A 27,260-nucleotide genomic window follows, 5' to 3' on the forward strand; every position below is an offset into this window, starting at 1 on the left:
GAGAAAGAGAGCGCATGAGAGGGGGGAGGGTCAGAGGGAGAAGCAGACTCCCCGCTGAGCGGGGAGCCCGATGCGGGACTCGATCCCAGGACTCCAGGATCATGACCTGAGCCGAAGGCAGTTGCTTAACCAACTGAGCCACCCAGGTGCCCTCTCCCTATAATCCTTTATTTTTAAAAGGGCTCTCAGTCCTCATTATATACCATAAAATTCACCTGTTTTAAATGTATAATATAGTGGTTTTTAGTGTTCATACACATTTATGCAGCGATCACCACAATCCAGTTTTGTTTTTTTTCCGTAATCCAGTTTTGTTTTTTTTCCGTAATCCAGTTTTAGAACATTTCCATCACAAGAAAGATGCCTCATGCCTATTTTTACTCATTTCCAGTTTTCACCCCAGCCTGAGGCAGCTGCTGATTCGTGTTCTGTCTTAATATATTTGTCTTTTCTGGACATTTCATATAAAATGCATATATTATACATCTAGCTTATTTTACTCAGCATAATGTATTTGAGCTTTTTGTCCATTTTTTTTTTAAGATTTCTTATTTATTCATTTGACAGAGAGAGAGACAGCGAGAGAGGGAACACAAGCAGGGGGAGTGGGAGAGGGAGAAGCAGGCTTCCTGCTGAGCAGAGAGCCCGATGGGGGGGCTCGATCCCAGAACCCTGGGATTATTACCTGAGCCGAAGGTAGACGCTTAACCGGAGCCACCCAGGTGCCCGAGCTTTGTCCATGTTATAGCATGCCTTTCATTCCTTTTATTGCTGAGTGGTTAGTATTCTGTCATATGAATTTATATCACGTTTTGTTTATGCATGAACTGTTTGATAAATACTTTGGATTATTTCCACTTTTTGGCTGTTATGAATGATGCTGCTGTGAACATTTGCATACAAGTTTTTGTGTGGACATATGTCTTTATTTCTACCAAGGGGTAGGATTTCTGAATTGTGTGGTAATTTATATTTAACTTTTTAAGAAACTGTCAAACTTTTCCATAGTGGCAATTTCATTTTTTTTTTAAAGATTTTATTTATTTATTTGACAGAGAGACACACAGCGAGAGAGGGAACACAAGCAGGGGGAGTGGGAGAGGGAGAAGCAGGCTTCCCGCTGAGCAGGGAGCCCGATGTGGGGCTCGATCCCAGGACCCTGGGATCATGACCTGAGCCGAAGGCAGATGCTTAACGACTGAGCCACCCAGGTGCCCCGTGGCAATTTCATTTTATAGGCCAATATAATATTGGTATCTAAATCAAACAAGGTATAGTTTAATGTACAATGTTGCAAGAACCCTAAAAAGTGTATTAGGGAACCAAATATAGTAATGCTTAAAGTAAATAATAAATCACATTGAAGTTAGTATTCTTTACATGCAAAAGCTAGTTTAAAGTTAGAAAAATCAAGTAAAAGGCTCCTGGGTGGCCCTATCTCTGACAGAGGGTCTGACTCTTGATTTTGGCTCAGGTTATGATCTCTTGGGTCCTGAGATCCAGCCCTGCCACGGGCTCTGTGCTCAGTGGGGAGTCTGCTTGAAAATTCTCTCCCTCTGCCCCTTCCCTCACTCACACATACTCTCTATCTCTAAAATAAAACCAGGGCGCCTGGGTGGCTCAGTTGGCTAAGTGTCTGCCTTCTGCTCAGGTCATGGTCCCAGGGTTCTGGGATCGAGCCCCATGTCCATCGGGTTCCCTGACCATTGGGGAGTCTGCTTTTCTCTCTACCCCTCCCCCTGCTCATGCTTGCTCTCTCATAAATAAAATCTTTAAAAATAAAATAAAGGGGCGCCTGGGTGGCTCAGGTATTAAGCATCTGCCTTCGGCTCAGGTCATGATCCCAGGATCCTGGGATCCAGCCCCACATTGGGCTCCCTGCTCAGTGGGAAGCCTGCTTCTCCCTCTCCCATTCCCCCTGCTTGTGTTCCCTCTCTCACTCTCTCTCTCTCTCTGAAATCAATCAATCTTTTCTTAAAAAAAGAAAAAAGAAAAGTCAAAAAATATAATCTACCCTGTTACCAGAATAGAGGAAAAAACCATACCGTTATCTAAAATGTGTAAAAGGCATCTGATAAAATTTCATTTATGATTTAAAAATTCAGAAGTGATGGGGCACTGGGTGGCCCAGTTGGTTATGAGTCTGCCTTCGGCTCAGGTCATGATCCCAGGGTCCTGGGATTGAGCCCCACATTGGGCTCCCTGCTCACCAGGGAGTCTGCTTGTCCCTCTCCCTCTGCCCCTCCCACCCCTTGTGTGAGTTCTCAGTCTCTTTCTCTCTTTCAAATAATAAATAAAAAAATCTTCAAAAAAATTCAGCAGAGACTAGTGGGGAACCTCCATATCCAATGAATGGTACATACAGAAAAATCTGTAGTAAATGTTACACTTAGCGGTAGAACTTTTAAACTTTTAACATGAAGAACAAAGTAAAGTAGTTAATATCCATTCAACATTTTACAAGAGGAGAAAGGGTATAATGTTTAGAAAGGAAGAAGCAAGTGTTATTTGCAGATGTTAAGGCTGTCTTTGTAGAAGACTCAAAATGATCTACAGATAAATTGTTAAGAGGACCATAAAGTTTCTGGATACTAAGTCAGTAAACAGAAATCATTTACATTTCTTTTCTCAGTAAGTTAGAAAATGTACTTTAAAAATCATATAATTCAGGGCACCTGGATGGCTCAGTCGGTTAAGCATTTGCCTTCGGATTAGGTCCTGATCTTGAGGTCCTGGGATTTAGCCCTGCGTTGGGCTCCGTGCTCGATGGGGAGCCTACTTCTCCCTCTTCCTCTGCCCCTCGGTCCTGCTTGTGTTCTCTCTCTCGCTCTGTCTCAAATGAATAAATAAAATGTTAAAAAAAAAAACATGTAATTTACAAAAGCATGAAAAAATAAACCTGACAAAAGATGTATAAGATCTTTTGGAGAAAATTATGAAGCTTTACTGAAAACATTACAGAGAACTTAAGTTGACTCTCAAAGTTAGACATTGGGTGGTGAAGAATAACCCTCCTGTGGAGGAGGGACAGGGTAGGGTGCTTCTTGAAAATCTAGTTCATTCTCATTTTAGGATTATGTTTTCTTGTGTCTGGGTACCAATTTAATCAAAATGTTGCTGTCATCTCCTGTTTTATTTTCTTACTGTCTTTGTTGGTTTGTGCAAGTTTTAAAAACACTCTCTGCATTGTTAACTTTTACAGGGTTTTTCAAAGGAAAAGAAATAAATGTACGTGGTCAAGCAATAGTCTTTAACTGAAAGTACTGACATATATTTTAAAGCCATCATTTTGGCTACTGGATAGAGAATAGATTGGGTAGGAGTTGGAAGAGAGATAGTTGGAATAATCCAGATGAGAGGTGGTTGAGGTTTAGGCCAGGAACCCAGGATTTCCAAGTGCCTTGGGTAGGACTGCCCCTTTCACAGATTTCACATCATGTTTGATTGGAGTGAAAGTGTGGTCCTAGAATTCTGTATATTCCTGGCTAGACCTTCACCCATCCCAGTTTCCAACCACTCACCACTGTCTGCCTTGAAACCATCATTAATAATCTTATTCATTACTTCTATTTTTTTTAAAAGATTTTATTTATTTGAGAGAGAGAATGAGATAGAGAGATCATGAGGGTCAGAGGGAGAAGCAGACTCCCTGCTGAGCAGGGAGCCCAACGCGGGATTCGATCCTGGGACTCCAGGATCATGACCTGAGCCGAAGGCAGTCGCTTAACCAACTGAGCCACCCAGGCGCCCCATTACTTCTATTTTTCTTGTTTATAGCAGTCATCACAAGAGTCCTAGGATTTCTCCAGGGCTCTATAGAGGTGCCCATATCCTATCCCCACAACAGTATGTCTGCCTTCATTGTTCTCTTTGTTTCTGTTGCTCATATCAACCTTTGACACATAATACATTTATCCCTGTCCATCTTCCTTCGAATACAAACTCCATGAAGACAGGGTTTTGTCTGTTTTTATTGCATATTGCAAGCGCTTAGAGCAATGCCTTACACATACAGTTGCTCAACAAAAATGTGTTGAATAACTGATGGAAAACAGTGATACCAAGGGAGAATACTTGTATCCCAGATAAAGTTTTAGGATTGAGAATACTGAATTTTTGGTGGATTAAGTGTGAGATCAGTGAGAGAGAGAGAGAGAGGTGACAGATGGCTCTTCCATCTTTGCCCTAAATATGTGAATAACTATAGTTGCTGTTCTTAGGAGGGGGAAACTGAACAAAGCAAATTATGGAGTAGTATCAGTTATTTGAAGGTAACAAGTTCAGAGTCACTGAATAGATGTTCTCAAAATTTTCTTCTCCTTTTTTTGTGTGTGTGGTTTTTTTTTAATTTTAAAGATTTTCTTTATTTGAGATAGAGAGCATGCACCAGCGGGGGGAGCAGAGGAAGAGGGAGAAGCAGGCTCCCTGCTGAGCAAGGAGCCAGATGCGGACTTGATCCCAGGACCCCAGGATATGACCTGAGCCCAAGGCAGACAACAACTGAACCACCCAGGCGCCCCTTTTTTCTCTTTGTTATTTTTAAACATTTTATTTATTTGAGAGAGAGAGTACAGAGGGAGAGCCAGACTCCCCGCTGAACAGGGATTCTGACGCAGGGCTCAGGCCCAGGACCCCAAGATTAGGACCTGAGCTGAAGGCAGATGCTTACCTAACTGAGCAGCCCAGGCACCCCTTTCTACTTGGTTTTAACATCGTATGATTTTTGGAGCTTATACTCACCATATTTATTTGCAATGTGTTCTCAGGTCATGCGCATTGTGGATAATGTCCGACCTGATCGACAGACAGTTATGTTTTCAGCTACCTTTCCCAGAGCTATGGAGGCTTTGGCTCGCAGAATCCTGAGTAAACCCATTGAAGTGCAGGTTGGAGGCAGGAGTGTGGTTTGCTCAGATGTGGAACAACAAGTGGTGGGTACAATCTTTTGGAAATCCTCAATTCCCTAGAGGTTTAGGCAGTATGTGATCCTTTGGGGATCACTGTGATGAAGGCAGGTAATTATCTAATCTTGAATAGGATACAGCTCAGCCATTAATATTTTATCCGATAAACCTAAGCTATTCCTTGGAACTGCATGTTTAAAATGCTCTTTTTAGTTCCTCCCACCAGAAGAGATGGGACTGGTAGATGGAAATATCACATACCCATTTTATTCTTTAGTTAATAGGATGTGAGGTCAAGAGACAGAGAGTACTAGATGATGGTTTGCTCACATTTGCAAGCTTCTTCTTTCAGTTAGAAATTTTTTTTTGGTCTTACTGGTTTATCAGTTAAAATCAACATTTTCCTACCGATTCCTAAAGATACAGCAAGATGTTGTCATTTAGCCATTTGCCACAAATAAAATGAATATTTTTGCATTAGAGATATATTTGCTTTTTTATTCCATTAACTTGGTGCAATTTGGTATTTTCAGATTGTGATTGAAGAAGAAAAGAAGTTTTTGAAGTTACTTGAGCTTCTTGGCCATTATCAAGAATCGGGATCTGTCATTATATTTGTGGATAAGCAGGAACATGCAGATGGTCTTCTGAAAGATTTAATGAGAGCATCTTATCCTTGCATGTCTCTTCATGGAGGTAATGTTTAGTGAAGTATCTGTTGAGTACTTAATTTGACCAAGTGCTGCTGTGTTCTGAATGATGATATTTACTGTGTACTGTGATTTAGAGCCAGATTTTATATCATCTATCTCAGTTTTTATTCACAACAGCTCTATGAAGGGGTAAGCATTATTATTGTTCCATCTTAGAGATTAAGAAAGTAAGACAACAGTACATTGGTTTGACCAAACCGTATAGCCATTAATCAGATAAGGAGAAATTGAACTTAAAATTTTCTGTTTCATGTTAAATCCCTTCCATTGTGCCATGCTACTTAGATGTTTTCATGATCACCTTTAATTGAAAGAAACATTTTAATTTTGATGTAACATCTCCATTGTTAAATGTATGTGGGACTTAGAACGCTAAACATATGGAACACAGTTTGAATTATCATCACTAAGTGTTCTGGCAGTCTGTGACTTTGTAATGAACCATGCCAAAATTTAGTGGCAAATGTCATTTATTTCATAAATCTGCACTTTGGGTGGAGCTCAGCACATACTGTCTAGTTTCTGTTTCATGCTGGGTCTACTGGGGTGGCTTAGTTGGGACTGGGGATCCATTTCCAACTTGCCTTAACTTAGGTGGCTGGCATGTTGACACTGAGCTCAGGCTATTGGCCTGGGGTGATGGCTCTTCCCTTTGCGGATCTCTTCTGTGTACCTGGCTGGAAGGCAAGAACCGAAAGTTGACAAGTCAATTTAAAGATGGTACTTTCATTTTCACAATATACTGAAGGTTAAAATAGTCCCAGGACTGGCTAAGATTAGAGGGGATGGAGGCGTAGACTCCCAATTCTTGATATGACGGTCATTCCCCATGCAGAAGAGTATGTAGAATAGGCCATGCTTTTGCTGTCATCTTTGGAAAATACAGTCTACCATACCACATGTCATTGTGGATACAATTAAAAGGGCTTTTAGGTACTTTGAGGGTATGTATTTGGTTAACTTTTAATGTTTGAAAATGCCTCATATTTTCTCCTTTTTTTGTTATTGGGATAAAATGTACATTATATAAAATTTACCGTTTTAACTATTTTTAAGTGTATAAATCAGTGACATTAAGTGCATTCACAATGCTGTGTAATATCACTGTTATCTACTTCCAGAAGTGTTTTTCATCCCAAACAAAAACTCTCTACCAATTAAGTAATAACTTCACCTCCATCCCCACCCCTTAGCCCCTGGGAACCTGTATTCTGATTTTTCCATCTGTGAATTTCCCTGTTCACACATGTGGAATCATACAGTATTTGTCTTTTTGTGCCTGGTTTTTTTTTCACTTAGCATAATTGTCTTTGAGGCTTATTGATGTTTTATCATGTATCAGAATTTCTTATTTTTTGAATAAGTATTTTAATTCTAGTATAGTTAACATACAGTGCTATATTATTTTCAGTTTTACAGTTCTACACGTCATTCAGTGCTTGTCCTGAGTGTCCTCTTAATCCCATCACCTATTTCACCCATCCCACCACCCACCTCTCCTCTGGTAACCCTCAGTTGGTGCTCTAGATAAGAGTCTGTTTCTTGGTATGTCTCTCTCTCTCTTTTATTCCTTTGCTCATTTGTTTTGTTTCTTAAATTCTACATATGAATGGAATCGTATGGTATCTGTCTTTCTCTGAGTTACTTCATTTAGCATTATACTTTCTGGCTTCATCCATGTTGTTGCAAATGGCAAGATATCATCCTTTTTATGGCTGAATAATGTTCCATTCTATATATATACCCCACATTTGTATCCATTCATCTATTGATGGATACTTGGGCTCCTTCCTTATTTTAAATAATAGTGCTGTAAACCTAGGGGTGCACATGTCCTTTTGAATTAGTGTTTTTGTATTCTTTGGGTAAATATCCAGTAGTGCTATTACTGGATTGTGGGGTAGTGTCTTTTTTTTTTTTTTATTAACTATAATGTGTTATTTGTTTCAGAGGTACAGGTCTGTGATTCATCAGTCTTACACAATTCACAGCGCTCACCAGAGCACATACCCTCCCCAATGTCTATCACCCAGCCACCCCATCCTTCCCATCCCCCACCACTCCAGCAACCCTCAGTTTGTTTCCTGAGATTAAGAGTCTCTTATGGTTTGTCTCCCTCTCTGGTTTCACCTTGTTTCATTTTTCCCTCCCTTCCCCTATGATCCTCTGTCTTGTTTCTCAAATTCGACATGTCAGTGAAATCATGATAATTGTCTCTCTCTGATTGACTTATTTCACTTAGCATAATACCCTCTAGTTCCGTCCACGTCGTTCCAAATGGCAAGATTTCATTTTTTTGATGGCTGCATAATATTCCAGGGTGTGTGTGTGTGTGTGTGTGTGTGTGTGTGTGTGTGTGTGTGTGTGTGTTACAACTTCTTTATCCATTCATCTCTCAATGGACATCTAGGCTCTTTCCATAGTTTGGCTATTGTGGACATTGCTGCTATAAACATTGGGGTGAACGTGCCCCTTTGGATCACTACATTTGTATCTTTGGGGTAAATACCCAGTAGTGCAATTGCTGGGTCGTAGGGTAGCTGTATTTCAACTTTTTGAGGAACCTCCATACTGTTTTCCAGAGTGGCTGCACCAGCTTGCATTACCACCAATAGTCTTAAGAGGGTTCCCCTTTCTCCGCATCCTCGTCAACATCTGTCATTTCCTGACTTGTTAATTTTAGCCATTCTGACTGGTGTGAGGTGGTATCTCATGGAGGTTTTGATTTGTATTTCCCTGATGCTGAGCGATGTTGAGCACTTTTCATGTGTTGCCCATTTGGATGTCTTCTTTGCAGAAATGTCTGCTCATGTCTTCTGCCCATTTCTTGATTGGATTATTCTTTGGGTGTTGTCTTTATAGATTTTGTATACTAGGGGCACCTGGGAGGTTCAGTCATTAAGTGTCTGCCTTTGGCTCAGGTCGTGATCCTGGGGTCCTGGGATTGAGCCCTGCATCAGGCTCCCTACTCAGCGGGAAGCCTGCTTCTCCGTCTCCCACTCCCCCTGCTTGTATACCCTCTTTCATTGTCTCTCTCTCTGTCAAATGAATAAATAAAATCTTAAAAAAAAATGTTTTGGTTACTAGCCCTTTATCTGATATGTCTTTTGCAAATTTCTTCTCCCATTCTTTCAGTTGTCTTTTGGTTTTGTTGACTGTTTCCTTTGCTGTGCAAAAGCTTTTTATCTTGATGAAGTCCTAATAGTTTATTTTTGCCCTTGCTTCCCTTGCCTTTGGCAATGTGTCTAGGAAGAAGTTGCTGCGGCTGAGGTCGAAGAGGTTGCTGCCTATGTTCTTCCCAAGATTTTGATGGATTCCTGTCTCACATTTAGGTCTTTCATCCATTTTGAGTCTGTTTTTGTGTGTGGTGTAAGGAAATTCTTGAAAAAGAAGAATGAAAATCCAGTTTCATTCTTCTGCATGTGGCTGTCCTATTTTCCCAACACCATTTGTTGAAGACTGTCTTTTTTCCATTGGACGTTCTTTCCTGCTTTGTCGAAGATTAGTTGACCATAGAGTTGAGGGTCCATCTCTGGGCTCTCTAGTCTGTTCCATTGATCCATGTGTCTGTTTTTGTGCCAGTACCATACTGTCTTGATGATGACAGCTTTGTAATAGAGCTTGAAGTCCGGAATTGTGATGCCACCGGCTTTGCTTTTCTTTTTCAACATGCCTCTGGCTATTTGGGGTCTCTTCTGGTTCCATACTGATTTTAGGATTATTTGTTCCATTTCTTTGAAAAAAGTTGATGGTAGTTTGATAGGTATTGCATTAAATGTGTAGATCGCTCTAGGTAGCATACACATTTTCACAATATTTGTTCTTCCAGTCCATAAGCATGGAACAGTTTTCCATTTCTTTGTGTCTTCCTCAATTTCTTTTATGAGTATTCTGTAGTTTTCTGAGTACAGATTCTTTGCCTCTTTGGTTAGATTTATTCCTAGATATCTTATGGTTTTGGGTGTAATTGTAAATGGGTTTGACTCCTTAATTTCTCTTTCTGCTGTCTTGTTGTTGGTGTATAGAGATGCAGCTGATTTCTGTGGATTGATTTTATATCCTGCCACTTTACTGAATTCTTGTATGAGTTCTAGCAGTTTTGGGGTGGAGTCTTTTGGGTTTTCCACATACAGTATCATATCATTGGCAAAGAGTGAGAGTTTGACTTCTTTGCCGATTCGGATGCCTTTGATTTCTTTTTGTTGTCTGATTGCTGAGGCTAAGCCTTCTAGTACTGTGTTGAACAGCAGTGGTGATAGTGGACATCCCTGCCGCGTTCCTGACCTTAGGGGAAAAGCTCTCAGCTTTTCCCCATTGAGAATGATATTCGCTGTGGGTTTTTCATAGATGGCTTTTATGATATTGAGGTATATACCCTCTATCCCGACACTGTGAAGAGTTTTAATCAAGAAAGGGTGCTGTACTTTGTCAAATACTTTTTCTGCATCTATTGAGAGATTCATATGGTTCTTGTTCTTTTATTAATGTAGTGTATCACATTGATTTGCAGATGTTTAACCAGCCTTGCAGCCCAGGAATAAATCCCCCTTGGTCATGGTGAATAATCCTTTTTATTTTTTTATTTTTTTTTTTTTGACAGAGAGAGACACAACGAGAGAGGGAACACAAGCAGGGGGAGTGGGAGAGGGAGAAGCAGGCTCCCCGCCGAGCGGGGAGCCCGATGTGGGGTTCGATCCCAGGACCCTGGGATCATGACCTGAGCCGAAGGCAGAGGTTTAACGACTGAGCCACCCAGGTGCCCGGTGAATAATCCTTTTAATGTACTGTTGGATCCTATTGGCTAGTATTTTGGTGAGAATTTTTGCATCCATGTTCATCAGGGATATTGGTCTGTAGTTCTCCTTTTTGATGAGGTCTTTGTCTGGTTTTGAGATCAAGGTAATACTGGCCTCATAAAATGAGTTTGGAAGTTTTCCTTCCATTTCTATTTTTTGGAACAGTTTCAGAAGAATAGGTATTAATTCTTCTTTAAATGTTTGGTAGAATTCCCCTGGGAAGCCTTCTGGCCCTGGGCTCTTGTTTTATTGGGATATTTTTGATTATTGCTTCAATTTTCCTTTCTATTTCTTCCTAGGTCAGTTTAGGTAGTTTATACTTCTCTAGGAATGCATCCATGTCTTCCAGATTGTTTAATTTGCTGGCATATAGTTTTGCTCATAATATGTTCGTATAATTCTTTGTATTTCTTTGGTATTGGTTGTGATCTCTCCTCTTTCATTCATGATTTTATTTATTTGGGTCCTTTCCCCTTTTTTTTTGATAAGTCTGGCCAGAGGTTTATCAGTCTTATTAATTCTTTCAAAGAACCAGCTCCTTGTTTAGTTGATCTGTTATACTCTTCTTTTGGTTTCTAGTTCATTGATTTCTGCTCTGATCTTTATTATTTCTCTTCTCTTGCTAGGTTTAGGCTTTATTTGCTGTTCTTTCTCCAGCTCCTTCAGGTATAGGGTTAGGTTGTGTATTTGAGACCTTTCTTGTTTCTTGAGAAAGGCTTGTATTGCTCTATACTTTCCTCTTAGGACAACCTGTGCTGCAACCCAAAGATTCTGAACAGTTGTGTTTTCATTTTCATTTTCATTTGTTTCCATGAATTTTTTAGATTCTTCTTTAATTTCCTGGTTGACCCATTCATTTTTTTTTTTAAGATTTTATTTATTTATTTGACAGAGAGAGACAGCAAGAGAGGCAATACAAGCAGGCGAGTGGGAGAGGAAGAAGTAGGCTTCCTGCTGAGCAGGGAGCCTGATGTGGGGCTCGATCCCAGGACCCTGGGATCATGACCTGAGCCGAAGGCAGACGCTTAACCAGTGAGCCACCCATTCATTCTTTAGTAGGATGTTCTTTAGCCTCCAACTCTTGGAGCTCTTTCCAACTTTCCTCTTGTGATTGAGTTCGAATTTCAAAGCATTGTGGTCTGAAAATATGAAGGGAATGATCCCAGTCTTTTGGTACCGGTTGAGACCTGATTTGTGACCCAGGATGTGATTTATTCTGGAGGGTGTTCCATGTGCACTCGAAAAGAATTTGTGTTCCGTTGGTTTGGGATGAAATGTTCTGAATATATCTTTGAAGTCCATCTGGCCCATTGTGTCATTTAAAGCCCTTATTTCCTTGTTGATCTTTTGCTTATATTATCTGTCCATTTCAGTGAGGGGGGTGTTAAAAGTCCCCTACTATTATTGTATTTTTGTTTCTGTGTTTCTTTGATGTTGTTATTAATTGGCTTATATAATTGGCAGCTCTGATGTTAGGGGCATACATATTTACAATTGTTAGATCTTCTTGTTGAATATACCCTTTTTAAGTATGATGTGGTGTCCTTCCTGAGCTATTATTATAGTCTTCGGTTTAAAATCTAATTTGTCTGAAACAAGGATTGCCACCCCAGCTTTCTTTGATGTCCATTATTAGCATAGTAAATGGTTTTCCACCCCCTCACTTTAAATCTGGAGGTGTCTTTGGGTCTAAAATGAGTCTCTTGCAGACAGGATATCGATGGGTCTTGTTTTTTTATCCAATGTGATACCCTTTGTCTTTTGATTGGGGCATTTAGCCCATTTACATTTAGGGTAACTATCAAAAGATATGAATTTAGTGCCATTGTATTGTGTGTAAGTTGACTGTTACTGTGTATTGTCTCTGTTCCTTTCTGGTCTATGTTACTTTTAGGCTCTCTCTTTGCTTAGAGGACCCATTTCAATATTTCTTGTAGGGCTGGTTGGTGATCACAAATTCTTTTACTTTCTATTTCTCCTGGAAGCTTTTTATCTCTCCTATTTTCAGTGACAGCCTAGCTGGATATAGTATTCTTGGCTGCCTATTTTTCCCATTTAGTGCCCTGAATATGTCATGTCAGTCCTTTCTAGCTTGCCAGGTCTCTGTGGATAGGTCTGCTGCCAATCTAATGTTTCTACCGTTGTAAGTTACAGACATCTTGTCCCGAGCTGCTTTCAGGATTTTCTCTTTGTCTCTGAGATTTGTAAGTTTTACTATTAGATGTTGGGGTGTTGACCCGTTTTTATTGGTTTTTGTGGGAGGGGTTCTCTGTGCCTCCTGGATTTTGATGTCTGTTTCCTTCCCCAAATTAGGGAGGTTCTCTGCTATAATTTCTTCAATATACCTTCTGGCTGTTTCTCTCTTTCCTATTCTTTTGGGATCCCAATTATTCAAATATTGTTTCTCTTTATGGTATCATTTAGTTCTCGAATTCTCCCCTTGTGATCCAGTAGTTGTTTATCTCTCTTTTCCTCAGCTTCTTTATTCTCCATCGTTTGGTCTTTTATATCACTACTTATCTCTTCTGCCTCATTTATCCTAGCAGTTAGAGCCTCCATTTTTGATTGCACCTCATTAATAGCCTTTTTGATTATGACTTGGTTAGAATTTATTTCTCCAGGAAGGGATTCTCTAGTATCTTCTATGCTTTTTTAAAGCCCAGCTAGTATCTTTATAATTGTCGGTCTGAACTCTAGTTCCAACATCTTAGTAATGTCCATGTTGATTAGGTCCCTGGCAGTCGATACTGCCCCTTTTTCTTTTTTTTGAGGTGAGTTTTTCCATTTTGTTATTTTGTCCAGAGGAGAATAGATGAATGAGAGAACGAAATGCTAAAAGGGTAACAACGACCCCAGAAAAACATACACCAAACAAATCAGAAGAGACCCGAAACTGGGGGGAAGAGGAAAAAAAAATATATCATGCTGGTGAATAGAACAGAGCCACACGCTAGATTTTGGGTATATTTTGGTTTGTTCGAAGGACCTGCCTTCCAAAATTTTAAAGAAAGAAAAACATATATATACAAAAATAAGGGTAAATACAGGGTGCCTGGGTGGCTCAGTTGGTTAAGCGACTGCCTTCAGCTCAGGTCATGATCCCGGAGTCCCGGGATCGAGTCCCACATTGGGCTTCCTGCTGAGCAGGGAGTCTGATTCTCCCTCTGACCCTACCCCCTCTTGGGATCTCTCTCTCTCTCTCACTCTCTCTCTCTCTCAAAGAAATAAAATCTTAAAAAAAAATAAGGGTAAATACAATGAAGGGATGGAATATGACTATAAAAATGAAAATTAAAAAAGATTTTAAAAAAGGAATTGATAAGTTAGTTGAAAAGAAGAAAAATTTTAAAAAAAAGAAATAGAAAAAGAAAAAAAAGAAAATTTAAAAACTTAGCTTTGAAAGACTAAAGAATCATGGGGGGAAAGCCATGCATTCTGTGTGCTGTATACCCCTAGTGCTGGAGTTTTGCAGTTCTCATTGATCAGTAAACTTGGTCTTGGCTGGATGTTCTTGCTGATCTCCTGGGGGACGGACTTGTTACAGTGATTCTCAAGTTTCTTTGCCTCAGGCAGAATTGCACCGCCCTTGCCAGGGGCCAGACTAGGTAATCACCTCGGGTTTCCTCTCAAGCCTCTCCGTACAGCTTTCGAGGATGAGAAGGGGCGCCTAGGTTGCTCAGTTGTTACACGTCTGCCTTCGGCTTAGGTCGTGATCCCAGGGTGCTGGGATCGAGCCCTGCATCACGCTCCCTGCTCAGGGGGAAGCCTGCTTCTCCCTCTCACACTCCCCCGCTTATGTTCCCTCGCTCTCTTGTCTCTCTTGGGGCCCCATTCCTTGGTGCGACCTTAGGGTAAAGCAGTCATTCCTGTCTCCCTGGTCTCTGGCCGCACTCTGTGCTCTCCTGGCCTGTGACCGAGCATCACACGGCCCCAGTTGGACTCTCCAAACCCGGCAGATTCCTATGGCATGCTCCCGTGCCGCTCCTCTCTGCGGGAGGAAGGGGAATCTCCCCAGTTCTGTTGCTTGTTGGGCCCCGGCTCAAAAAGCAGTGGCCCAACTGTGCTGGGGATCATGGTCATGGCAACCCCAAGCTGAGAGCCCACTCGTGGGCTCACTGTTTGCAGCCGGCTTTGCCCCCTCTGATACCTGGGAGCTTTCCACACTCAGGCATCCTCAGTCTTTCTGTGACCCTGAGGGTCCTGAGACTACACTGTCCCAGTGAGAGTTCCACATCCCCCTGCTTAGCCACTGGAGCAACGTCCCTCACTGGAGCCGACTTCTAAAAGTTCCTATTTTGTGCACCGCTGCTCTATCACTTGCTGGTAGCGGAGGCTCCCTCCGCACATCCTACCTTCCAGAAAGTGGTCGCTTTACTGTTCATAGAGTTGCTGCTATTCTTTTCTTTGATCTGTTGAGTTCATAGGTGTTCAGAATGGTTTGATAACTAGCTGAATTCCTGGGACCAGATGAAATTTTGGTCTACTCCTCTGCCATCTTGCTAGCCCTCTAGGGTAGTTCTGTTTTTAAGTTTTTGGGGAATCTCCATGCTGTCCACCAACAGTGCTTGAGGGTTTCTTTTTCTCCACATCCTTACCAACACTTGTTTCTTGTGTTGTTGATTTTAGCCTTTCTGACAGGTGTGAAGTGATATCTCATTGTAGTTTTTGCTTGTTTTTTATTTTTCAAGATTTTATTTATTATTTATTTGACAGAGAGAGACACAGCGAGAGAAGGAACACAAATAGGGGGAGTGAGAGAGGGAGAAGCAGGCTTCCTGCTGATCAGGGAGCCTGATGTGGGGCTCAATCCCAGGACCCTGGGATCATGATCTGAGCCGAAGGCAAACACTTAACGACTGAGCCACCCAGGGGCCCCTCACTGTATTTTTGGTTTTCATTTCCCTGATGAGTGTTGTTGAGCATCTTTTCAGTTGTTTATTGACCATGTGGATGTCTTCTGTGAATTTTAAAAAAATTTCAATTCAATTAACATATTATGTATTAATAGTTTCAGAGGAAAAAGTCAGTGACTCATCAGTCTTATATAATGCCCAGTGCTCATTACATCACATGCCCTCCTTAATGTCTATCACCCAGGTACCCCATCCCTTCCACTCCCCTCCCCTCCAGTAACCCTCAGTTTGTCTCCTATAATTAAAAGTCTCTTATAGTTTGTCCTCCCCCTCTGATTTCGTCTTGTTTTATTTTTCCCTCCCTTCACCTATGGTCTTCTGTTTTGTTTCTTAAATTCCACATATGAGTAAGATCATATGGTGTTTGTCTTTCTCTGACTGACTTATTTCACTTAGCGTAATACCCTCTAGTTTCGTCCACATTGTTGCAGATGGATTTCATTCTTTCTGATGACAGATGCTTAACTCCTGAGCCACCCAGGTGTATTTAGGGTTTTTTAAGAATTAAAGGGTATAACCACAAAATTCTTGATCTCCACATGAAATTAATGTGCATTTTATACCTAATACATAGTTTGATGCATAGTGAGAAGGAAGATCAGAGATGGTCTGCATGCTTTGTGTTTTATAGAGCTACCTGTAATTCTTCAAGATTTCAGATCTAGTAGGGGAGGAGTGAAGGCGGGAGGTAGGGGAGCTTCCTGCTTAGCATAGAGTCCGCTTCTGTCTCTTCCTCTTCCTCTGCCTCTCTCCCCCCCACTCATTCTCTCTCTCACTATCTCAAATCGGGGGGCACCTGGGTCACTCAGTTGTTAAGCGTCTGCCTTCGGCTCAGGTCATGATCCTAGTGTGCTGGGATCAAGCCCCGCGCTGGGCTCTCTGCAGGAATCCTGCTTCTCTCTCTCCTATTCCCCCTGCTTTTTTTCCCTCTCGCTGTCTCTCTTTGTCAAATAAATAACATCTTTAAAAAAAAAAAAATCTTAAAAAAAAAAGCCCATAATGCGTCTAATAGGGTAAATAATGATGAACTTAGAGCAACACACTGGTTTCTACTTCTGGGTAATTATGATATATGAGAACAGAGGCATTTTTTTATAGGGCAGAGTGCTTCATTGAGGCCTTGGAGTTGTAGTATTAATACCAGTTACTTTTTAAAATCTTAAAAAAAAAAAAAAAGTTGGACGCTTAACCGACTGAGCCACCCAGGCGTCCCTAGGGGCACCTGGGTGGCTCAGTCGGTTAAGCATCTGCCTTCAGCTCAGGTCATGATCCTGGAGTCCCGGGATCAAGCCCTGAGTTGGGCTCCCTGCTCACTGGGGAGCCGGCTTCTCCCTCTCCCTTTGCTGCTTCTCCCTCTCCCTTTGCTGCTTCTCCTCTCTGTACTCTTTCTCTCTCTGTCAAATAAATAAAATCTTAAAAAAAAAATACCAGTTACTTTTTTATTTTTTCAGCAAATACAGAAAGTACTCAGGGGGCGCCTGGGAAGCTCAATTGGCTATGTGTCCGACTCTTGATTTCAGCTCAGGTCATGATCTCAGGATTGTGAGGTCGCGCCCCGCAAGGGCCGTCCGCTGGGTGTGGAGCCTGTTTAAGATTCTCTCCCTTTGTCCCTCCCTTCCCCAACTTGTGCTCGCTCTCTCTCTCAAGAAAAAAACAAAAAAAAACTAGCTCAGCTGCCTTAAATCATGAGAAATTTTTATTATTTTGCAAAACATGAAATCTGATGGCGAAGTAGACTCCATATTGTTTCCTTCAGTGGCTCACTGTCACTGTTTTGTAGTTTCTGTACTGCCATTCTGAGTGTGTTAACTTAGTTATTAAGCCAACTTTTTTCATGACTCCAAAAGGCTTCTGCAGTTTTAATCTTCACTTTTGTATCCAGGCAACTTGCAGAGGAAGAAGACTGTTTTCCATATGTCTGTGTCTTTTTTCCCCTTATTTTTATAACCAGAATTTTTAAACACAGAAAATCTGAGAAAATTATATAAGGAACACCCTTGAATATCCAATATTAGATTCTACAACCAACATTTTTTTGTATTTCTCTTTCATAGCTTTAGCCATCTGTTGTTCTACCTACTCATCATGTTTCTTAGGTTTTTTTTTTTTTAAGATTTTATTTATTTGACCGAGAGAGAGAGAGAGAGAGAGAGAGAGAGAGGGCAGAAGCAGGCGGAGCTGCAGGCAGAGGGAGAGGGGAAAGCAGGCTCCCTGCTGAGCAGGAAGCCCAGTGCAGATGTGGGGTGGATCCCAGGACCCTGGGATCATGACCGGAGCCGAAGGCAGACATTTAACTGACTAAGCCACCCAGGCGCCCCTGTTTCTTAGTTTTTTGATAAGTTTGAAAGTAAGTTTAAGTTTTAGCATTAGTGCATTTCACTTCAATATGTAGATGGTTAACACAAGTTCATTTTATTTTTTTATTTTTTAAGTAAACTCTACCCCCAATGTGGGGCTCAAATTCATGACCCTTGAGATCAAGAATCATTCTCTTCCAACTGCGCCAGCCAGGTGCCCCCCACATTTTTTCTTTAATAAATTATCAGTAAACTGTAGTGAAATGTACATATCTTAAGTGTGCCATTTGATGAGTTTTGAAAAATGTATGTAAGTTGTGAAACCCAAATCTCTATTCAGATATACCTTAGAACTTTCCCTCTATTAATTCCTGTTTTCACCCCCAGAGGCAACCATTTTTGTATATTTTTTCCCAACATATATTAGTTGTATTTAGAATTTGAGATAAATGGAATCATATTTTCTGAACCTTTTTGTGTCGTGTTATCTTTCAGTCAACATGTGTTTCTGAGTTCTTCCCTTTGTTGTTAATGCTCTTTTATATAAATCTACCCGTTTGTTTAGTTCATTTCTGTTGACACGTGGGCTGTTTCTCGGTTTTATTGCCGCTTCAGTCGTCCCACAGGATACATCATAATCAGAATATGGAATGGTTCCATCACCCCACAAAATTCCCTTGTCCTATACCTTTAAAAGTAACTAAAAAGTAATTTAAAAAATACTGTTTATAACGCCTGGCAACCACTGATGTGTTCTTATAAGAATATATGTAAATATAGGTCATATATTATGCACTTGGCTTTTTTCACTCAGCATAATGACTTTGAGACCCAATGAATTTGTTCATTTCTTTTATCACCCAGCATTGTTTACTGTGGATGTACCACTGTTTGTGTATCTCTTCATTTGCTGAAGAACATTTGGGGTGTTCCCAGTTTTTTTTTTTAATTTTATTTATATTTTTAAAGATTGACTTATTTATTTGAGAGAGAGAGAGTAAGCATGGGCAGGGGAGGGGCAGCAGGAGATGGAGAGAGAGAATCCTGGAGCAGACTCCTTGCTGAGTGTGGAACTGGACACGGGGCTCAGCCCCAGGACCCCAGGATCATGACCTGAGTGAAAATCAAGAATTGGTCACCCAGCCGACAGCCACACAGGCGCCCCAGATTTTTCCCAGTTTTTGACAAATATGAATAGAGCTGCTATTGAATGTTCAACTGCAGATTTTTGTGTGAACGGTTTTCATTGTTGTAAGGTAGATAACCTGGAATGCGATTGCTGGGTCATATGGTAAGTGTATGTGCTGACTGTATTTCTTCTACTTGTGGTTCACTGAGCCTGTAGAACCTGTAAATTTATTCCCTTGGGATATGGTTTGTGATACATTTGGGAAAATCTTGACTATTATTTCTTCAGGTTTTTTTTCCTGCGCTATTTTTCTTCTTTTTTGGGAACTTCAATTATGTGTATGTTCAGCCCTTTAATAGTGTCTCAAATGTCTTTGATCCTTGTTCACTTTGGGTTTTCAACCTTCTTCTCCCCTCCTTAATTAAGATTGGGTCTTTTTTTTTTTTAATAGATTTTATTTATTTATTTGACAGAGACACAGCGAGAGCGGGAACACAAGCAGGGGGAGTGGGAGAGGGAGAAGCAGGCTTTCCGCGGAGCAGGGAGCCCGATGCGGGGCTCGATCCCAGGACCCTGGGATCATGACCTGAGCCGAAGGCAGAGGCTTAACAACTGAGCCACCCAGGTGCCCCATGATTGGGTCATTTCTTAACTCTTATCTTGAAGTTCATGGTTTCCTTTTTGCCATCTCTTACCTGCTGTTAAGTCCATCCAGTGAATTTTTAAATTCAGATAATGCATTTTTTTTAGTTCTGGAATTTACAACTGGCTCTCTTATATTTTCTTATTTCTCTAATTAGATTTTCTGGCCATCCATTATGCACATTTGAAAATTTTTCCTTGACCATAGTTAAGACAGTTGCTTTAAAATCTTTGACTATTAATCATAATATCCCTGTCATCTGAAGTCAGTTTCTATTGACTGTCTTTTGATTTTGTTTTATATATTTTAAATTTTTTTTGTCCAGTAGTTTTGGTTTGTGTACTGGGCTTTATGAATGATACATTATACAGTCTGAATTCTCTTATATTTTCTTTAAGAGTGTTGTATTTTGTTTTAATAAGGCAGTAACTTGATTGAACCCTTATTTGAAAGTCTTTTTTTAATGGGCAACATCTGAAATCTCTGTTCATTTCTTTTAGCCATAGCTAGGCTGCTTGGATTGTGCCATGCATGCATAGTTCAGGGGCCACAGATTTGAGCATGCCTACTCTGTTGTTCTTTCTTGGATTTATCTTCTGTTTTTCTGATCCTGAGTTTGTCCTGAACTCTTTCTTCTTGTCAGTAAGACTTTCTATTTAAGTTTGACTTCCTTCCTTGGCGTCCTGGGGCCTTTCCCCAAGCAAAATCTTTAAAGTAAATAAATAAAATCCTTTAAACTCAGGGAGTGCCGTTATATTATTCCATATGTCAGAAATTCCAGTTTTTGATTGCTTTTAGTCACTGTCTTGTGCCTTCAAGTAGTTTTTTTTTTTTTTTAACATTTTGGTTAGAATTCATAGTTGTTATCTGCAGGAGGGTTGGTCCAATGAATAGCTTTTCCTTCATTGAGGGAAACGTGTGTTTTTTCTTTTTCTTTTCTTTCCAGATTTTATTTATTGATTTGGGAGAGAGGGAGAGCAAGCACCAGTGGGGGGGAGGGGTAGAGGGACAAGCGGACTCCCTGCTGTGCAGGGAGCCCAATGCAGGACTCGATCTCAGGACCCTGAGATCATGACTTGAGCTGAAGGCAGACTCTTAACCCACTGAACCACCCAAACACCCCAGAAATGTGTTTTTTCTGTAAGTAAGGACATTTCCCCCCATAATCCCTTGTCTGTACTTCTCTTATCTCTTTCATCAGAGCTGCATCATATGCTTGTGTGTAAATCATTTGTAAGCAAGGCAAATGACTAATGGTTCTTAAAGTATTGTACTGGGACCCCTGAGAGTCTCAGAATTTCACCGGTTCATGAGATCACAAGTATTTGTGTAATAACCTCACCACAAGCTTTGTCTTTTCCACTTTCATTCTGTTAGGAGTGTATATAGACTAGTTTTCTAAAGGTTTTGTGGCATGTTATATTGTACCAGATTGGGGTGCAAAAGATATGACATGCCAACTATCCTCTACTAAGCCAGACACTAAAGAGATTTACAAAGTTGTGAAGCATCTTAATAAATTATTTTACTATTTTGGAAGGGTTATTTTTCACAAAAAATTTTCAATTGTAATATGCTTTATTTTTATTTTTAAATAAGTTAATAAGTACTTTAAAATTTTTCTCTGTTTTGGTTTCTTTTTTGTTTTTTAAGATTTTATTTATTTATTTAAGAGAGAGAGCACGAGTAGGGGGTGGGCAGAGGGAGAGGGATAGGCAGACTCCCCACTGAGAGTGGAGCCTGACACAGGGCTCGATCCCAGGACCCTGAGATCATGAACTGAGCTGAAGCCAGACACTTAACTGACTGAGCCATCCAGGCGCTCCAGTTCTAGTTTCCAATACATTAAATATTGATAGAGATGACTTAGGTACAGTAAACCTCTCTGGATTTTTTTTTTTTTTTAGATTTTATTTATTTGACAGAGACACAGAGAGAGAGGGAGCACAAGCCGGGGGAGTGGGAGAGGGAGAAGCAGGCTTCCCGCCGAGCAGGGAGCCCGATGTGGGGCTCGATCCTAGGACTCTGGGATCATGATCTGAGCCAAAGGCAGACGCTTAACTGAGCCACCCAGGTGCCCCAAGCTCTCTGGATTTAATCCTTATTTTATTATTTATTTATTTATTTTAAGAAACATTTTATTTATTTATTTGCCAGAGGGGGAGAGTACAAGCAGGGGGAGCGACAGGCAGAGGGAGAAGCAGACTCCCTGCTGAGCAAGGAGCCCGATGTGGGACTCAATCTCAGGACCCCGAGATCATGACCTGAGCTGAAGGCAGATGCCTAACCATCTGAGCCACCCAGGCGCCCCTTAATCCTTATTGATTTTAAGACTATAAAGGCAGCCTTAGCACAGAACGCTTGAGAGGGGTTCATTCACCTCCTAAAACTGAGAATGAGGCTCATCTCTGGTTTGATATACATGACTATGTGTTGGCTGGATATTTGAACAAACTTGAGGTATGTTTAAAAGGAAGAGGGTTAATTGCTGCTGGGCAGGTATTCCATATGTTTCACTTAGCATATTATATTCACTTCATGGAATAAGGTATGTGCCATTGAGTTAGGTAGTCAGGATACGTCAGTCTAAAGTAAAAGCTTTGGTACCTTTTAATTTTAAATTTATATTGATTTTGATTCCATTAATTTTTTTAATAAGACTTTTGGGTTCAAAGTTAGATTCCACTTGTTTTGACATTAGATCCAAATATTTTCTTTTATTCATTCTTTGAATAGTACATTTAAATTTTAGGTAATAATATTAATTAACATTGATACATACTTAGATACTAAGTATTCTTTGTATTTTAAACTCAGATCATATGTGAAGCCTTAGAATATGTCCTGCTGCAGAATTGAATTTCATGGTTTGCGAATTTACCCCATTCCATTTTGTAATTACTAGAAGTTCTCCATCATAAAATCAATTTGTGGTCTGATTATCTTGTACTAGAACATTTTAGCATTTTATATTCTCCTTTATCAGTCATCTCGAGGCTTTTTGGGTAACGTTTAAGAGAGATCCAATTGGGCGTACACTTTTTAACCAGTGTATTTCAAACTTTTAATAGGAATGTGTAATCACCTAAGGATCTTGTTAAAATATAAAATCTGATGCAGTAGTTTGGGGTAGGACCTGAGATTTTGCATTTCTAACAATGTCCCATGTGATTGATGCTTCTGCTGCTTGGGAAAAAAATGATTAGCAAGGCTCTAATTAACTCATAGGAGAAGGAGAAAGATCTGAATCCTGTTAATGTAGGCTGAATGTACCCTCTTTTTCTTCTTTTATTTCCTAAACAGGTATAGGTTAATGAATCTGAGGTGGGGTTCTGCAAGAAAGGGTGCCAAACAAGGGCAGATTTGGAAGATTCATAAATGAGTTGATAGCAGTAGCCTTTGGTCTTGCCATTACATTTCCTTAGTGTTTTATTTTTTATACCCTTGTTGGTGGATGTGTGGTCAATGTATGTTGGATTTATTCTTTACTCTGCACTTATTTCTGTGCTGGAGGAAATGAAAAATTTAATTACATTGTGTGGTTTTATAAGTTTTTTAAAATTTACTTGCAGGTATTGATCAGTATGACAGAGATAGCATCATAAATGACTTTAAGAATGGGACCTGCAAACTTCTCGTAGCTACTTCTGTTGCTGCCCGAGGTCTAGATGTAAAACATCTGATTCTTGTGGTAAATTACAGCTGCCCCAACCATTATGAGGATTATGTGCACAGAGCAGGACGGACTGGAAGAGCAGGCAATAAAGTAAGAAGAATTTTTTAAAGTTGATTTCCATTATATTTAAAATATAGGGTTTTTTTTTTTTTTAAGGATTTTAAGGAGTAGATAATAGGAGTTATGGGGACATTTTGAAAATGATCAATCCTCAGAGTATGGGGACTAGTTGATACTCATTTCTATATATAATATTATTTTTTTTTAAAGATTTATTTATTTATTTGACAGAGAGAGACACACACAGCGAGAGAGGGAACACAAGCAGGGGGACTGGGAGAGGGAGAAGCAGGCTTCCTGCGGAGCAGGGAGCCCAATGCAGGGCTCAGTCCCAGGACCCTGGGATCATGACCTGAGCCGAAGGCAGATGCTTAACGACTGAGCCACCCAGGCACCCCTCCAGGAGCTTTTTGGTTCAGGCAAGAGAAAGGTTGGAGTTGGACATACATGTTTATATACACATACATACATATATGCACACACACCATAAATTGTTTTATTTTTTTTTATCTTTTATTGGTCTTAAAAACTATGTAAGGGAAAAATTATATGGAAAGCTACATCCTAGAAAGTTAATACAAGTTAGTTGGGGTAGAGTGGTGCAGTGGGTAGTGTAGGAAGGGAATGCAAAAAAAAGGGGGAAAGATAATGTGCTATATTAAAATCCATATATGTGACAATGCATTTGTGCATTTGTCTAAAATCATATATTTCTATTTATACATGAAGAAATTAGAAATTTTCTGGTTTTGCTTACTTTTAAATATTAAACATAGATATTTCACTTTGAAGCATTAAAGAATTTAGTAGGACTCTTCTATTTTTTTAATGAAGTTAGTCTTAAGAGGATTTATTAGGTGGGTCAGATTTTATCTTGTGATCTGAGTAAGAGTCTTGTTGTTAGTGCCTAACAGTTCCACTTTTTCATCATTCATTAGGGTTATGCGTATACTTTTATCACAGAAGATCAAGCTCGCTATGCCGGTGACATAATTAAAGCTCTTGAATTGTCAGGAACTGCAGTGCCTCCTGATCTGGAGAAACTTTGGAGTGATTTCAAAGATCAGCAGAAAGCTGTGAGTTTTTTTTAACTCCCATTATTTTTATGCAGCTCATTATTGTGTTGTAAATCTTGAATATTTAATACTTGTAAACCTTGATAGGATTATTTTATCTCTTTAGAGAGGGGGAAAAGGAGTGAAAACAAAATCCTTTCTTTTGCTTCAACCCAGTATTATGTAGAGTTCTTTTTTTGTTGTTCATGTGCTAGATGAAGTGTTTTTGTTACATTGGTATGCACTACTTTGAAAAATACTTAATTACTCCTAAGTTCCTGAACACTAACGTTTTTTAGTATGAAATTAACTTTTTTGTTTTTCCTTGAAAGGAAGGGAAAATAATTAAAAAGAGTAGTGGGTTCTCTGGTAAGGGATTCAAGTTTGATGAAACAGAACAAGCTTTGGCAAATGAGAGGAAGAAGTTGCAAAAAGCGGCTCTCGGTCTGCAAGATTCGGATGATGAGGATGCTGCAGTTGACGTAAGTGTCCTTTTTCTAAGCCTCATTCGTGCCAATTGAGAATTGTTGCTTTTGTCCTGGAGGTCTTACCATTTGCTTGTTGAGATCGCCAGTCATTGCAAACCTTTTTGGTGTGTGCCCTTCCCAACCCTTTCTCTCTCTCTCCCTCTCTCTGTCTCTCTGTATAGTCTCATATGTCCTACCCATATATATGTATTTTCATAAAAATAAGGCCATACTGCTTTATATACCTTTACAACAACAGTCTTAGGTTGAAATCTTCTCGTTTTAGTAAATTGATTCTTGCAGTCTTTTTTTTTTTTAATGAATTTTTTAAATATTTATTTATTTTGAGAGAGAGAGCATGCATGAGTGGAGGGAGGGTCAGGAGAGAATCTCTTGCAGACTCCCTGCTGACCACAGAGCCCTACCAGGGCTTAATCCCATGACCCTGAGATCATGACTTGAGCCGAAATCAAGAGTCGGATGCTGAACTGACTGAGCCACCCAGGCGCCCCTCATTCTTACATTATTCTTAATGGTTACATGATATTTCATTGTATGGATATTCCACAGTTTAATTAATCAAACCCCTAATTTTGAATATGTGGGTTGTTTCTATATATTCATATTTGGAATATATTATCATAAACTGTATTTTACTGCTTGTGCATTTAGTTTTGCACATTCATCAGATTAAGTTTTGAGGTTGAGTAGTGTAAATGGAACTGCTAGGCCAAAAGGGTTATCTAATTTGGTTCTGAAACATTGTCACATTGTCCTCCTGCAAAGCGAATACTAGTCTGCATCCCCTGTAGTGGTCTGAAGAGTACCTGGCCCCCCACGTCTTTAATAATGTTAGTGCTAATATTTTTACTGTGTAAACTTAATCATTACAGAGTATCGTCATTAACAATAGTCACGGGGCACCTGGTGGCTCAGTTGGTAGAGCATGCGACTCTGGATCTTGAGGTAGTGAGTGTAAGCCCCACCCACATCGGATGTGGTAGAGTTTACTTAAAAAACAAAAACAATAATAGCGCTTTTGAGTGTTACTGAGTGCCATGCATTGTGTCAGACACTTTACAGGGATTATTTCATTTACTTCTGCACATTATCCAGACAAGGTAGATACTCAAGAGTATTCCCATTTTATAATTGAAGAGACTGAGATTTAGAAAGAAATAATCTTTTCAGATTTACGTAGCGATTAATGGGATGAACTGGGCCCTGTACCCATTCCATTCTTACTTCAGAGCTCATGGTCTTAGCCAATGGCATGATTTGTGACCCAGTGAAGAGGGACCCTGAGGACTCAGCAAATTCAGGGTTTCACAGAATATCCTTGGGAACCCAAAGAAGCTTGAGCTCTAGAAGAGCGTGTTTTCATTATAAAATAATTTTGGAAAGTCTTCCTAGTGTATACTACTGTATGGTATTAGCATATCAAAGAACGTTTAAATCCTCAATTCAAGAAGCTTGTTTAACTTTAACTCAAATCCTCTAACACATTTGATCATTGATTATAGAAGGTTTTTTTTTTTAAATATATATATATTATATATACATGTATATACTGTATTAAACCTAAGCTTAGGACATAATTTTAGAATCAGAAATTCAATCTGATCTTGTCGTTTGAGGAATTTGAAGCCCAGAAAAAGTATTTGGCCTACAACCACATTGGCTGTTAGGCACAGACAGCACCAGACCCCAGATCTCTCATTAACCCTACACCATTTCTTTCTAATGTACCATACTTGCTTAAAATTTAATTAAGTCAGTGTTTTAGTTATTGGTTATGGTGTAACAAATCAGTCAAAATGTTGTAGATTAAAACAACAAACATTTATTATCTCATTTCCTTTGGTGTAGGAAATCAGGAGCAGTTTAGCCTGTAGTTCTGTCTTAGGGTCTCATTGAGGTTGTAGTAAAGCTGTTGTCCCAGGGCATGGCCATCTGAAGGCTTGACTGATACAGGATCATATTCTTTCATGATGGCTCACTCACTGCTTTTGTCAGGATACCTCTTTTCTTTCCTCTGCCTGCGTGTCCTTATAACATGGCAGCTGGCTTCTCCCAAAGTGAGCTGAAGGAGTGGCAAAGAGGAAGCCTTAAGGCCTTTTATGACTACTGTCTAAAGACACACACTGGCACTACTACTTTATTCTGTTCTTAGAAATATGTCATTAAGTCCAGCCCACACTCAAGAAGAGGCACTCAAGAAGAGGCTCCACCTTTTGAAGGGGAAGAATATTAAAGAATTTATGGCCTTGCTTTGGAACCACCTGTATTGTTTTCTCTTTAGGCAGATAGGGGCAGAGGGAGAGGGAGAGAGAGAATCTTAAGCAGGATACACACCCAGTGTGGAGTCCAACTCAGGGCTCGATCTCACAACCCTGAGATCATGACCTGAGCAGAAGTCAAGAGTCATATGCTTTAGGGGAGCCTGGGTGGCCCAGTCAATTGGGCGGCTGCCTTTGGCTCAGGTCATGATCCTGGAGTCCGGGGATCGAGCCCCATGTCAGGCTCCCTGCTCAGTGGGGAGCCTGCCTCTCCCTCTGCCTGCCTCTCCCCGCCGCTCTTGCTCGATCTCTCTCTCTCTCTCTCTCT

The 27,260-nt window shown here is 40.2% G+C and overlaps 1 protein-coding gene across 2 annotated transcripts in view; it reads left to right on the top strand.

Annotated features, from left to right (window-relative positions):
* The window catches only part of DDX46 (DEAD-box helicase 46), a 76,427-nt gene that overhangs the window by 34,952 nt on the left and 14,215 nt on the right, over window positions 1-27,260 (top strand). For both annotated transcript variants that reach the window (XM_028103567.2, XM_028103568.2), the window contains exons 14-18: window positions 4,767-4,931; window positions 5,438-5,600; window positions 22,968-23,161; window positions 24,070-24,207; window positions 24,519-24,668. In XM_028103567.2, the coding sequence (XP_027959368.1) occupies window positions 4,767-4,931; window positions 5,438-5,600; window positions 22,968-23,161; window positions 24,070-24,207; window positions 24,519-24,668 (810 nt within the window). The remainder of the gene's footprint in view (window positions 1-4,766; window positions 4,932-5,437; window positions 5,601-22,967; window positions 23,162-24,069; window positions 24,208-24,518; window positions 24,669-27,260) is intronic.

This window comes from Eumetopias jubatus, unplaced genomic scaffold, assembly GCF_037043125.1.
Source record: "Eumetopias jubatus isolate StellerSeaLion01/CBP00866 unplaced genomic scaffold, mEumJub1_p1.0 scaffold_5, whole genome shotgun sequence".
In the NCBI taxonomy this organism is placed as follows: Eukaryota; Metazoa; Chordata; class Mammalia; order Carnivora; family Otariidae; genus Eumetopias; species Eumetopias jubatus.